The 14,776-nt window shown below is 27.0% G+C and overlaps 1 protein-coding gene across 1 annotated transcript in view; it reads left to right on the top strand.

The window, feature by feature from the left end:
- The window catches only part of LOC117176284 (gamma-aminobutyric acid receptor subunit beta), a 325,198-nt gene that overhangs the window by 140,569 nt on the left and 169,853 nt on the right, over positions 1–14,776 (top strand). Inside the window, exon 2 of the mRNA XM_033366468.1 lies at positions 9,160–9,257. Coding sequence (XP_033222359.1) covers positions 9,160–9,257 — 98 coding nt within the window. The remainder of the gene's footprint in view (positions 1–9,159; positions 9,258–14,776) is intronic.

Raw genomic sequence — 14,776 nt, 5'->3', positions numbered from 1 at the left:
CCCCCCTCACCTAGGAATATAATGCAGTTTTTGATCGACCCCTTATTCGTTTCTTCGATTTATGAAACTGAGTTGATGCTGCAAAAGAGAAACGAATCTTGCTTGAATAGAATTTTTTAGCTTTGATATCAGGCTGATGAAATTTTTAAGAAAGGAGCTTCAACTTTACTTCCTATTAAATTTCCAGACTGGAATATGGTTTTAAAAGTGTAAAAGTTTAAGGTGACGTATAAAATGAGACAGGTTGGAGATACAGCAAAACGGGTCAAAGAAAGGTAAAAACCGAATGTCCGACTTTACCTCACATGTCTCATTAAGCTTCATTTCATGGTACCTTATCTTTGAAAAGAAATTCTGAAAAAGACTTTCAAGAGGAAATAAAATATCAAAAAGTTTTTCTTCCTGGTACTCAACCACAGTGCTGGAAAGTCTATTTTCAGAAATTTACGACTTCCTCTCACTTTTTGTTTTCAAAGACCACAAAATGAACGCAAATCTCAAAATAGTATCGCTGTTTCTTGCCCTGTTTTTTTTTTTATTCCGGAAGAACCATTTTCCGGAAAGGCTAATTCTTGAAAATCTTTTACTCTCATACGCTTTTTACTGTTTCTTATTTTTCTATTTCCCAGTGATATCGTCCCTCCCACTTTCCGCTGATGTATCTTAAAATCCATTTTTATACTCTATATTTTTGAAACTTCAGAGTGCCAGAAATAAATGTATCCTTTTTGAGAAAAAAGTATTGACAAATTCTAGGTCAGACCTTTTTGACATAACGGACTCTAGAATCAGAAAAGGAATAATAAAAGTTAGATAGTTGAAGATCCTCAGGTCAAGAGATTACTCTACAATATCCAGAATTGAAATTCGCCTGAGTAATATATTCGTGATTGATCTTTGTCAACATATACAGCTAATATAGGAAGAATAATTTCAAATAATAATAATAGTTACATGTTAACTGAAAATAATGTACATTTTGAACAAAATAACTACATTTTCAACCAAAAAAGAGTTTGTATAAAAAGAGATGAATTATTAATAAGAGTTAAATTTTAAGGATAAAAAGTGACTGAAATATTTTAGAGAACAATTGACTATTAAAGCCGAAAATATGAATTTCCAACAAAATAGTTAAATTTCAATCCGGAATTAATTTTTAAATAAACTTAACAAAAAATGGAATAGTTCACTGTCCAAAGACAAAATTAATTTGAAGAAAAATTAAATTTTAACCAAAGAGTTGCACTTGTAACTAAAGAAAGTACATCAATTGTTAACCAAACATGCAGTAGTAATACTTTCAGTTATTTATTTATTTTAAAACAAAAAAAAACTAATTTTTTAAAAAAGTAGTTCAATTTATAAACGAAGAGATGAACGTTAAAAAAATAAATAATGAAAGATCAATTTTCAATCAAAAATAAAATATTAAAATTATCCGTTAATCTTAAGTAACAAACAAATATTAATTAAATACTTAAATATTCAAACAAAGATATGAATTTTTATCTGAAATAATCAATCTTTAACTCAAATACAAAAATCTACACTTCAAAAAACTAACTTCCTAAAAAGAAACGAATTATGAGCAAAATAGTTAAATTTTGAACAGCTTGATTTATTAGCTACAGTTAATTTTTTAGCAAAAATGAATAAATTCTTTACAAAAAATGTAATAGCTGATATTTTAACGGAAAAAATGTTTTAATTTTAGAAAACAAATATCTGATTTCAATAAAAAGACGACTTTTCAACAAAACAGTTGAATCCTCAACAAAAAAAAGTTTATCATTTTCAACCAAAGAGTTGCTTTTCTAAGCAAATAAAATTTTTTCTCAAATAAAAAACATATTTTAAATAAGCATTTCAACTGTCAAGTAGGTAGTAAGATTTTCAACCAAACAAATGATTTTTTAGCGAAAAATGTAATAATAGATATTTCAACCAAAAAATACGAACTTAAAAAAAATATTCGAATTTTTTTACTAAAGAGATGAATTTTTGATTAAAATAATGAAGCTTAAAAAGTTATTTTTGAACAAATTGGTTCAACTTTCCACTAAGTATTTCAATGTTAACCCAAAAAGATAAATTCTTAGCAAACAATGCATCACTTGACGTTTCAAAAACAAGAAAATTATAATTTCAAAAATAAAAAACAGTGACATTTTCAACAAAAAAGATGAATTTTCTACCGAAAAATTAATTTTTAGCAAAATAGCGCAACTATTAAGCAAGTATTCGAATTTTTAACCAAAAGATAAATTCTAAGCAAAAAATTTATTAGTTCATGTTTGAACCAAATAAAACCTATTTTCAACAAAATCGTTAAATTTGCTACAGAAGAGATGAGTTTTTTTTTCTAAAATGATGATTCTGCAAACAAGAAAAATTTGAACAAAGTGATTAAACTTTCCACATAGTATTTTAACTTTCAACAAGAAAAATATCAATTAAAAAAAACTCTAGTAGTAGATGTTTCAAAAACAAAAAATTTTAATTTAACCAAAAAACAGTAGAATTCAACAAAAGAAAATTCAACAATTTTTTTTTTAAAAAGATAAAAATTTTGCACTAAAATGATGAATTTCTAACCAAAAAAATTGTTTTTAACGAAGTGGTTTAACTTTTCACCAAGTATTTTAATTTTCAAATGAAATAGATACTAGGTGAATTTCCTGCAAAACAATTGAATTTTTCATCAAAACAATTGAATTTACGACTACAAAATATGACTTAATGGAATAGTTCAATTCTCAACAAAAGAAATAAATTTTCACGAAAAGAATTAAATTTTGAACGAAAGAATAACATTTTCAATCAAATAATAAAATTTCTAACTAAATGAGATGAATTTTGAATTAAAAACATACTAGTAAAATTTTTATCTAAAAAGAATTAACTGTTGACCAAAAATATTTGAATTTTTTTATTTGGTAGTTTCTTTAAAACCGTCGAAGAATAAACTACAAGATACCATAATCTATTAATACCTACATATTTTGAAGCAAATTTTTTACTTGAACTTTAAATTACACATTTCCTAAGATTTAATTAGTCTCCGATTTATTATAGTCTTAAAAGAAAAAAGTTTCCTTCACCAAAACTACGCTATTTTTAAACATCGCAAAGTACTAAGAAAATCAGTAACTAAATTTCTTTCAAGTTTACAACTCCCGCTTAAAAAGTCAAACACACAAAAAAAAAGTTTTCAACGAAGGCGTAAGTTCCTGGGAGATTAAGAAGCTGCAGGATTATCCTCCTCCACCTTCTTTCGATTCGGTAAGAAGCCCGAAAGGATCTTGTTACCATCCACAACTTTTCACTTACCACCAGCTCGGAAAGTGGGAAAGCAAAAAGAAATACACGTGCAAAATTTGCAATTACCAGTTGACCAATACCTTTAACCTAAAATTTACGCCCTGCAGGATGGAGTAGACGAAAAGGTCAATATTGCTATTTTTTTTGAATGAAATTTCTTTTGAAACGGGAGTGAATTGAAAAACAAACGACCAAGCGAAAGTTTCTGTCTTTCTCTGTAGGGGTTTGTACACGCTTGATCGCACATACGCCAGCGAGTTGGCATTCTACTGTGCCAGCAAGGGACCGAGCATGGCTTCATCCTGTCAGGACAGTGGAACGCAGCGCAACAACGCTGACGTAAGCGAGATTGAGCATGTACAGGCTCTAATGGCGTATCCCTTTTGTGCGGCGATTTGAAATTGCTTTCAAGATTATCTTCAAAATCCCCACTACTGCCACTCTAAGCAAGCCGGTATATGCCAACCCATTCTAAACTATCTTATTATACTATCTGTTTTAAACTTATAATTCCTAACACAAAATTTCAAAGTTAATCCATCAAAGGTGATTTAATTAATCAAAATTTAATTTAATTAAATCAAAAACAAAGCAGAAATAGGTGGTAATAATTTTGGTATACAAATGAAAATTGTTTCATCAATTCGCAGCAGGTTCAAAAATCTGAGAATTAGGTAAAGTAATGGAACTTACTGAGAAAGGCCAAAGAACGTTTCTCTAGTTTCTTCCAGAAAAAAGTTGCATTTAAACTAATATAAATTGCTTGAACAATAAATAGTGAAACTTACGTGAAACGTTCACAAATTAGACCAAGGCATTCAGAAAATAAATTATTTTTACAAATGAATATTCTTTTAATAAATAAATATATTTTAAACAGTATGGTAAAAAAAGTAATATTTAGACTAAATTTTTAAACTTGTTAAAAGAACTAGCAAGAATGTAAAATTTAATGCCTTTTTCGGTTAAAAGTGTGAGTTAAAAAAAAATTTAACAAATACTTTAAATCTTGTAATTTATCACTTTCTGTGGATCTATGAAAAAAATGGAACAGTTAATAATTAAGGGCAATGTTCAAAATATTCTTACTGCACATGCATGTAGTAATTATATTTTAGACTTCGCACTATGTCCCGTATTGCCCTCTTCTCCTCTTTTTTCCAAAATTCTTCATTTTGCTCCTGCAACTACTTTTAATAAAAGGTCATATTTTTTAAGAATTCAAATACTTGGTTTAAGGTCGAACTGCTTTGTTAAAATTTATTTTTTTGTTTGGTCAAAGATTCATTTCTTGGTTTGAAAATGTAACCATTCCATTTTTAGAAAATTAATCTTCTAGGTTAAAAATTCATATTTTATTTTAATCTTGAACTCTTTTGTTAAAAATTGTTTTTCTTCTGATCCTTAGATATTTCTTTTAAGAATTAATTCTTTAAACTGCAAATTTAACTATTTTCTTTTTCGTTCAAAACATAAAATTTGTAAGTAAAAATGTATTGTCTCTATTTTTAAATTGAACAATTTGATTAAAAATTCTTGTAATTTGTTAAAAATTGGTCTTTTTTGGTTAAACAATAAACTATATGGATTAAAGTTAAACTACTTTTCAAAATTTCATATTTTTGTTCAAAATTCACCATTTTAGTTAAAAATGTGCATTTTCAGGTTGAAAATTGAAATATTTTGTAGAAATATTGTCTTTTTGGCTTGAAATACCATCAGTTCGGTAGAAAATTTAACAATTCAGTTAAAAATAACCTTTTTTTATTGAAAATTCATATTTTTTTATTGAAAATTCCAGTATTTTCTTAAGAATCGAACAATTTTTCTAAAAACTTAATTATTGAGTGGAAAACTACAATTGTTTACAGATCTTTTTTTGGTAAAACGTTAATCTTGTTGGTGGAATTCATCTTTTGGGTTATAAATTTTAATATTTTCACAGATATTTATCTTTTTTGATTGAAAATTCAACAACCTGGTTGAAAGTTGCATCACTTTCTTAAAAACTCTTTTTTTTAATCATCTTTTCTAGTTAAAATTAACCCTTTGTTGGAAAATTCATCTTTTTATTTTCTTTAAGAATTATTATTTTTATCTGCAAATTTAACAATTTAATTTTTGGTTGAAAATTTGTCCTTTTTAATTGAAAAATTAAAAATTCGGTGCCAAATTAATTTATATTGTTACAAATTCGTCTCTTCGGTTGAAAAATTTATCTTTTTTTTCATCTTAATGATTGAGGATTCAACTATTTCGTTACAAATACAACCATTTTACTAAAAAATACATCCTTATACGTTGGATTGAAAATTCATCTCAATTGATATAAAATCTTATTTGGTTGACAATTGAACTATATTCTTGAAAAATTAATATGTTTGGAATTGAAGTCTTAGAAATTCAAATAATTATTGCAGAACTATTATAAAATAATTAATAATTAAATAAACATTTAACAAATACTTAATTTTAAAAACTAAAAATTTCCTACGGTGGACAAGGGGTAAAAAAAAGTTAGTGAAAAAGACCAGTATAATTTCTGCTTTTTCCCACTGTTAAAGATTCAACTTCAACTCCTGGCAAAATCTAGAAAAATGATGGTAAAAACTTGAAAGCCACTAAAGTGAACTGTAAAATCTCCTCTTTGAAATAAGTTTTAAAAGCTGTAAAAATATTTTATGGTTCTCGAGTTATTAAAAAAAATATCGAGACGAACGCAAGATGAATATCGGCGGTCGAGCATTGACTGCCGTCAGTCACCGTTCCACCGTCAATTTTTGCCGTGCGTCCGCCTCCACCTTTTTTATGGTATTTTGAGAACCGCCAGACATTTCCACAGTTTCTTGGGCTGATTTTAAATATGCGTTTTTAGCTTTTATTTTTAGAGACTTTAAAATTTTTACCATAATTTTTCTACTTTTTGCCAGGTGTTGAATTCGAATCTAGAAAATTGGCAAAAATCATAAATTATACCACAATTTCTCACTCACTAACTCACTGCTTATTTATAAAAAAAACTTTAATATGTCTTAATTGAAGCGAAATACAGTAAATTTTATAAAGCTTTGTTTAAAACATTTTCGTTTATATTTGGTTTTGAAGATATCCTCCGAGAAGTGATTGCAGTTTTTTTAATCGCTAGTTTTATACGTGTCCTCGTGCTCCTGGACGGTACTGTCACTTTTTTGTCATTGAATCGCCAATATTCGAGCTTTGATTCGAATTTAAAAGGATGAATATTGTTTTCATTACAATGCTCTTACGAACGGTTTGAAATGTGTTTATTGAAAGTCAATGGTTACTCAAAAGCCGAATGATTCTTTCAGGATTATCTCTTGACATTTTCCGCCACTGAAAGATAAAAAAATACTTCACCAGAACCAACGGTCTTGTATACAAGCCAAAAAATGAAAAACTAGTTAAGCGAATGACTATGCATATATTTGATATGGAATTTCTGAAAAGGTAATTCAATATTCTGTTTTGTCTCATTACCCTCCTTCAATTGAAGCATACGTAAAAAATATAAGACTTGGAAATTGTAAGACAAAAAAGCACTTCATAATATACCTATTACTCTTACAAATGTAGCAAGATTTAATTGAAGGGAATTCATACATTTCTAAACTGATGCCACTTAAATTTTTCAATGCTAATTCTTTTCAAGAAAATTTTGCTTTTAAATTTCAGTGGAGCGTGAATACAAAAGTTCAGAGGGAGAAGCCATTGGCCTGGGAATTAATTTTCTCCTCAGTTCTGAAGTATTCTAATACCATTCTCCAGACCCTAATTTTTTTTTTTTTAATTTACTGCTTCTTTGAGATTTATTTTAGAAGTGGGAATTCTCCCCTAAGAAATGATCCCTGCACATGATTTCAGTAATGAAAGCAACTCAGTTATGCATTTTTAAGTAAAAAGAGGATTTTTATGGAAAAAAGGAAGTTCACTTATAACAAAATTTTTTATATCAAGTGGATATCTCGTGCATCTTTTTTTTTAACCATTTTTGTGCTGAATAATTTTTTTAGCTAGCTTTCTAAAATCTAGTCAACACTTTAATACCTTCTACTGGTAAAAATGTATCGGAAAATAAGTTCAAGAAGTTCAAAGAGTGAAAAATAGATAAACCGAAAAATCTGAAAATGCTCATGCTTTAATTTTTTTAAACTGGTTTTTATTAAAAGACGGATTTTCATTCCACATTCTCATCAACTTTTTCTAGTGTATTCTTTTCAGCATAAAACCCTCAATTCTTCAAAATATTTTTTTTATTAAACTAGAAAGAAATAATTTTTTTAAACCTTATTTTCTTTTTCTGTGTTTCTTTTCTAAAAAGTTTAACTTTGTTTCTAATATATTTTTATCAGTTGAAAGCTCTTAGCTCTGAAATAAAAATTATTATTCACAAAAATAACAAAAACATCAAAATAAATTTTTTAAATACATAGTTTTTTATTCCAATTAGAAAATACAATTATTTTTGGCTAAAAGTTCATTCCTTTTGGTTTTTTAATTTATCTGTTTTGTTAGGAACGATATTTGTTTGTTTGTTAAAAATACAACTGTATGGTTGAAAATTAAACTATTTTGCCGAAAATTATCACCTTTGTTGATCATTCATCTACTAGCATTAGTGAGACGGTTTCTTCATTTAAAATTAAAACCTTTTTCGGTTGTAATATCAACTATTACATTTTTTCCAGATTCATCTCTTTTGGCCGAAAATTCAACTACTTTATTAAAATTTGAACTAATTTGATGAAGAGTAATTTTTTGGTTCAAGATTCATCTTTTCAAATTGAAAATTCGCTTTCTTTCGCTTAAAAATTCAACAATTAAGGTGAATTTTTTTCTTTTGTCACTGAAAAATTAATTCTTTTATAGAAAATACATTTTTTGGAATAATTTAACTTTCTTTAGTTAAAAATGTTTTTTTAAATATAAAAACTAAAACATTTTTCTTTAGTAATACATCTTTTTTGGTTGAAAATTCAACTACTGGGTTGGAAGTTGAACTACTTTGTAAAAAATTTTTTTTTTCGTTGTTGTTAAAAATTCAACTATTTGGTTTAAAATTAAATTTTATCATTAATAATTCATATTTCTGTGTAAAAATGCAACCGTTTGGATGAAAATGTATATGTGTAGATTAATTACACAGTTTGTAATTCAAATTTAAAATCTTTTTAGGGTAAAAATTAAACTAATTGGTTAAAATTTAAACTACTTTGTTAAAAATTTATTTTATTAATTAAACATTCATAAATTTAGCTAAAAATTCATATATTTTGTTAAAAGTTTAAGTAATTGGTTATAAATTTATCTATTTTTTTTCAAAATGCCATATTTTTATTCGAATTATTAGGAATTTGAAGCGTTTTAATTTGTATTTAATATTAACACCTGTAATAATTTTAATGAAAATAATTTTTTACTCTATTTTTGTGAAAAAATTTTTATTTGTCATCGTTTTTAATAGCATTTTGGCCTGTGATGTCTGTTACTTCTAAAAAGATATTTTTGATTTGCAATTACAAAATTAGCAAATAAATTGTTGATGAAATATTCGAAATGAGCATCACCAACAAGAATCTCTTTGAAAGATCTGGTTTTCCAGTATTTCAAATTTCTGTTGATGATTCTCAAAAAGGGAAATAAAACCTTGTTAAAAGAAAGGAAAAGGGAAAACTGGGTCAAAATTCTCGATTTTAGGTGTTTTAGGAAATTTTTCAAATTTAAGGAGAAACAAAGGGACGGCTGTGATCCCTGTAATTATAATATATCACTACACCAAATTTCAATGCTAATTTTCAATTGAATTCATTTTTTCAGAACCGGTGGTGGAAGTATGTTAGGCGACGTAAATATCTCAGCAATCCTGGACTCCTTCTCGGTGAATTATGATAAAAGAGTAAGACCGAACTACGGAGGTGAGTACCGACAGCTTTTATAATCGATTTCAACAAATCTCTCTCATCGATGAGTGCATCAGGCAAAGAAATTCGCGAATATTGAAAGGCAAGCTTTTAAGCGTTTCTATAATCGATATGAATAAAAATTCATCCAAATTTTCCGTGTATTTTCCAAAATTCAAGCGAGCGGTACCCGCATCATCAAACCGTTGGATCGTTTCAAAGGTCACAAATCCGACATTCATTGGCAAAAATTCGAGTGTTCCTAATTAGCAAAAAGTTGATATGAATTGACTTCAGAAAAGTGGTTCTGCTGGTACTAGCTGTGATATCCACTTTGCTTTGCAAATATTGGATTAGACCACGCGCGTTCGTTCATGCAGCGTAAAACGATATCCACATCATACGAACTCAATTACCGAGAGATACTAACGATCGCAAACCATTAACCCTGACTGGCTCCAATCTGTGGTATTAAAAGACTGGTCGTTCATTAATTCACGACCAAAAAGAATTTCGTGTTTTTGAAATATTCATTATTATTTTCAACTAGCAAATTTATAATATACAAATAAAAAAAAATACATTATTGAAGTTCCATACAGGTTCGGACACTGTATAGGTTGGATCAACGCGTTTTTCTTTATTTTTTGCATTGGTTCCACCTATTATTACTCTTAAATAGTAGTAGTGATATTAATACTCATGTGTAAAAGCAATAACAGGTGGAATTAGGACAAAAGAAATATAAAAAAACGTGCTGTCCCAACCTATACAGTGTCCCAATCTGTCCAGTGTCCCAACCTGTACAATACTCCCGATGATTATTTACTGTGGGCTTTACTTGAATTGTGCTCTAATTGTTACAAAAGCATAAGAGTTTCTTTAAATTTCCCTGCATATTTGGTAAAAGTTTAATCACCCTGGTTAGAGTCGAAAAACTAATGTTATATATCTTAATTAGTTAAGAATGCGGTATTTTAAAAAAAAATTAATCTTTGGTACTCGATATATATTTCATAATGCCAACAGGAAAGTGAACATACCAATGTAGAAAGGATCTCGGAAAATAGAAAAGCTACCTCAAAAATATGTCAGTTTTAAATAATTTTTTATTCTTCTGAATTGCTTGGAATTCTTTTAAACTCTCTCAACTCCTTTCGAATTCTTTTAATCTCTTTGAAATCTTCTTAATCCCTCTAAGTTCCAGATATATTTAAATTCATCGGAATTATCTGAATTTCTTAAATTCATGGAATTTCCTAAATTTTCAGAATTTTCTGACTTCAAAGTAATGCAATGGATTCAGAGGAATTCAGAAAAATGAAAGGTATGCAAAGAACTATGCAGATTCTAAGAAATTCAGGCGATGTAAAGATTCCAGTGAATTGAAAATATTGAAGGAATTCAGGGAATTGAAAATATTAAAACGACTTAAGAGAATTCCTAGAATTCTTAATATTCTAAGAATTCGAAACATCCAAGGAATTCGGGATATTTAATCCGAAGGATTTAAAAGAATTTAGGGAGATTAAAGATTTTAAGAGATCTAGGAATTTAGAGAATTTAGGCAATTCTGAGATTCTTAGAAATTTAGAGAATGTAAGGAATTTAGAGTTTCTAGGAATTCTGGGAATTCCGAATATTGAAGGTTTTCAGGATATTCAGAGAAATTTAGGACTTTTATAGTGTTTAGAGAATTCGGAATAATACAGGCATTAAGGAAAATCAGAAAAATTAAGGAGTTTAAAGAATTCATAATATTGCGGAAATGCAGCAAATTAAAAATATCCAAGGATTTCCGGAAATTGAGAGAAATCAAGACTTTGAGAAAATTCTAAGAATTCGGAGGTTTTTATTAATTAAGGAATCTGAAAAATTTTCATTGTAGTAAATCTATAACTCTTAATTTTGGAGAAGGAATAACATTTTTTATAAGTTTTAAAATCTGAGAATTTTTATTTTCAAAGGCTATATATATTTGAAAATGGTATATTCAAATCACAAATTAGATATTCAAGTGACTTATTATATCAATTTTTTGGATTAGTTCGAGAGTGAAAACAGCTTAAAAAGCTAATTTTACAACACTCCGTCCAATACGATGACCCCCATCCCGAGTATAACCGAGCCAAGCGCTGCTTAACATCGGTGATCGAACTTGAAGCCGTAAACATTTTGAATATGTCCAAAAGGACTCAATCAATACTCAAGCACTTGTGGACATTTCATGTTAAAATATAATTATTTCCCATTAGTTTTGATTATTTTTTAAACTATAAAATATAGTTATTCTTAAATGATATTAAATTCCAAATGATTTAAAAAGACAACCAAAATATTTTTAATGTTTTGATATATGCTTTAAATTCAATATTTTTGTTGCAAAAAATATTAAAGATAGAATTGTTATCATTCAAATGAAAATGTTTTTTGTTAAGCAATGGCGTGTCTGAATTAAATAAATTTGATTTGAATTAAACACATATTTTATTAAATCAATAAAGTAGTTGTTTGACTCAATATCAAAGCAATTATTTGATTCAAACAAAAATTTGTCTTAGTGATATTTTAAATAATTCTGGCTTTATCTATCATAAAAGAAGGTTAAAGACTCCATATACGATTGTAATTAAAAACTATCATTATAATAGATTTTAGCATTTTAATTATTTGTATTAAAACTTATATCAGAAGTCAAAAAGTTTAAACTGTTTAAAGGCTAGTTCTTTATGCCAAGAATTTTAAGTAATGCAAGAATGAAAAACTTGTTGACTGAAAAACAAAATTTAAGAAACATAGTAAATTTTATATATTATGTATTGAACATTATTTTCTTTTACACGTATGTATATCTGGACTTTATATAATAAAAAAAAAACAATTAAAAAAAAGAATAATAAACAAAAGTCTCTGCAAACCAATTTCATGCTGCGAAAATTATTAGATGAATTATTAATTCACTTTTGAAATTTAAATCAGTTAATTTTTTTACTTATTTCTATCAGTTACTGAATTCTAGCTGTGATTCGGTTATTTTTGAATAATGAATCAATCAGATGGACTGATTTTTCAGTAAAAACAACTGATTCACATCTAGAAATTCAATCACTGATTGCCATTAGTAAAAATTATAGCTAATTAAATTTCAGAGAGTATCTATTGAAACTAATATAAGAACTGGACTGACGTATCGTTAGGAATGTTTTTTTTAAATAAAATCTTTCAGTTAAATAAACAAGTCTAGCAGATTGATTATTACGTTTAGAAAAAATTGAATAGAATAGAATGGCGAGATGGTAAATCTGACAGTATATCTCAAAGAACCGGAAATAGGTCGCTAGTTACAGGTTCCATATGACTATCATAAGTGCACTCGGAAAAATGGATATTTAAACCTGGATATTAAAAGACTTTAATATCAGAGATATTATAAACTTAAGACCTGAAAATATGATTTGGAGATTTTTAAATCGCCCTGAAAAATTAAAAAAAAACATCAGGGAATTTGGACACGAATTTAAAAAATAATAATTTTAAAAAAATGATATATTTGACCGAATTCATTTCAAATCTGTCAGGCTGTGAATGCTAATTTCACAGAATCGTTTTCCACGTATATATTTTGTTTTTCGAAACATTTTGGACGACATGTATGGCACCGATTTACCATAAATAAAAATATGTTTTGACAAAGTTATGAGTATTTGAATTTGTGTATCTAAACTAGTACAGATATTTTATCTTCACCTTTAATTCTAGTAGGTCTTTTTATTCATTTTTTAAATGTGCTACAAAATTCGATAAAATTGTTTTATATTTTCCCGATATTTGTTTAAATATTTTAAAAAGGAAGAAATTCTAAATTTCAGAACTGAAATTATTCTTGAAGGTTTTTAATAACATTTTTTTATCAAAATATTACTTAAAAATCTATAGCAACGCGAGCACATTTTGAATTTCTTATTTTTAATGTTATTTCTTATGATTAAAAAAGCTGTGCGTCTTATAAAAAATAACTCAAGAAAAATTTCTAGATCATTTTGATGTGAACAATTTTTTTAGCAACTTTTTGTCTTATCTTACATAGTTTAAGCAGAAAATAGAATGATGTATTTTTGATAACATGCGGATGCCTCCCATGTTTAAGACATTGTTTGAAGTTTCATATGTCTACAAATGACCGATCCAAACTTCAATAAAATAATTTAATCGATTGCCAAATAGCATCTTCTTTCAATGTTTTATAATAAAAATGTAATTTCTCTCAACTTTTATACAAAACCCCTCAATTTTAATCAGATAAATATTGCAAATTTGGGAAAAAATTCTTAATTAATTTTGTATGACATAATAAACCATTTTTTTAATTATTCTCACTCACTTAAAATTATTTCTAGGTACCTTCTTGATAAATCTGAAAACAATTTTTTATGTTACTTCCGAAAAGTTAAAGAAATGTCATACTTGTTTCTAAATACAAAATTTACCCAATTTTCTATGAAAAATCCAAACGCACAAACCCTTTTCAAACTTAAATACTTCAATTTAATAAAAAAAGCGAATTCGAATAAACAGTTTAGGCTAAAAATGGATTTGTTCACAGGCACTTTTTTACACCATTATGAGTCTGTCCGATTTAAAACGAATTTGGTCAAATAAAAAATGAGTAATGAACTATTGAAATTATTTGATACTAGTATAGAAATATTTTTATTTTAATAGATTAAAGGTCATCCATAAGCTCTTTTCCCCTTTCTTAAATAATTTTTTTTCTGTTTTCAAGATACATTCCCTTTTACTTATTTTCTTTATTTAATTTTAACTGAATTAATAGAACCACATAAGAAAATCCAACTATTCTTAACTAAAAGTTAATACTTTTATTTGAGAAGTCTACTACTATATTTTTGGTTGAAAATTCATGGATTTTGATGATAAGCCATATTTATTTGAAAATTTAACTATTTTGTTGAAAATCCGTTTTTTGTGTAAAATTAATTTTTTTATCTGACAATATAGCTATTCTATTTTTAGTTGAACATTTTCCCTTTATAAGTTAAAAATGTAATGACATGGTAGAAAATGAATCATTGTGGGTTTAAAATTCAGCGAGTTGGTAATAGATTCGATATGTCTTGAAAATTTTATTCTTTTTGTTATAAATTTAGGAATTTTGTTGAAGTTATCTTTTTTGTTTGAAAATTTAATTATTTAGTAGAAAATACATCTATGTTATTAGGACATTAAACTATTTTGATGAAAATCAACCTTTTTATATGCAAATATAGCTATTTCATTTTGGGTTGAAAATTTTTCCTTCACAAGTAGAAAATTAACATTCTTTGTTCAAAAGTTATCCTTTTTAGATGAATTTAACAGATTGGAAATTCTGTTCTGTTAAGAATTAGTTTTAGAAAACTGAAAATTGAATGATTCCTTTCTTAGTTGAAAATTTATTTGTTTAGTTGTTAATTCAACTAATTCTTTGAACATTCACCTTTCTTGGTTGAAAATTAAATTTCCTTTTTTCTGAC

The sequence above is a fragment of the Belonocnema kinseyi genome, chromosome 7 (genome assembly GCF_010883055.1).
Source record: "Belonocnema kinseyi isolate 2016_QV_RU_SX_M_011 chromosome 7, B_treatae_v1, whole genome shotgun sequence".
In the NCBI taxonomy this organism is placed as follows: domain Eukaryota; kingdom Metazoa; phylum Arthropoda; class Insecta; order Hymenoptera; family Cynipidae; genus Belonocnema; species Belonocnema kinseyi.
Note: the sequence above shows the minus strand (reverse complement) of the source record. Positions and strands in the feature narration are given on the sequence as shown.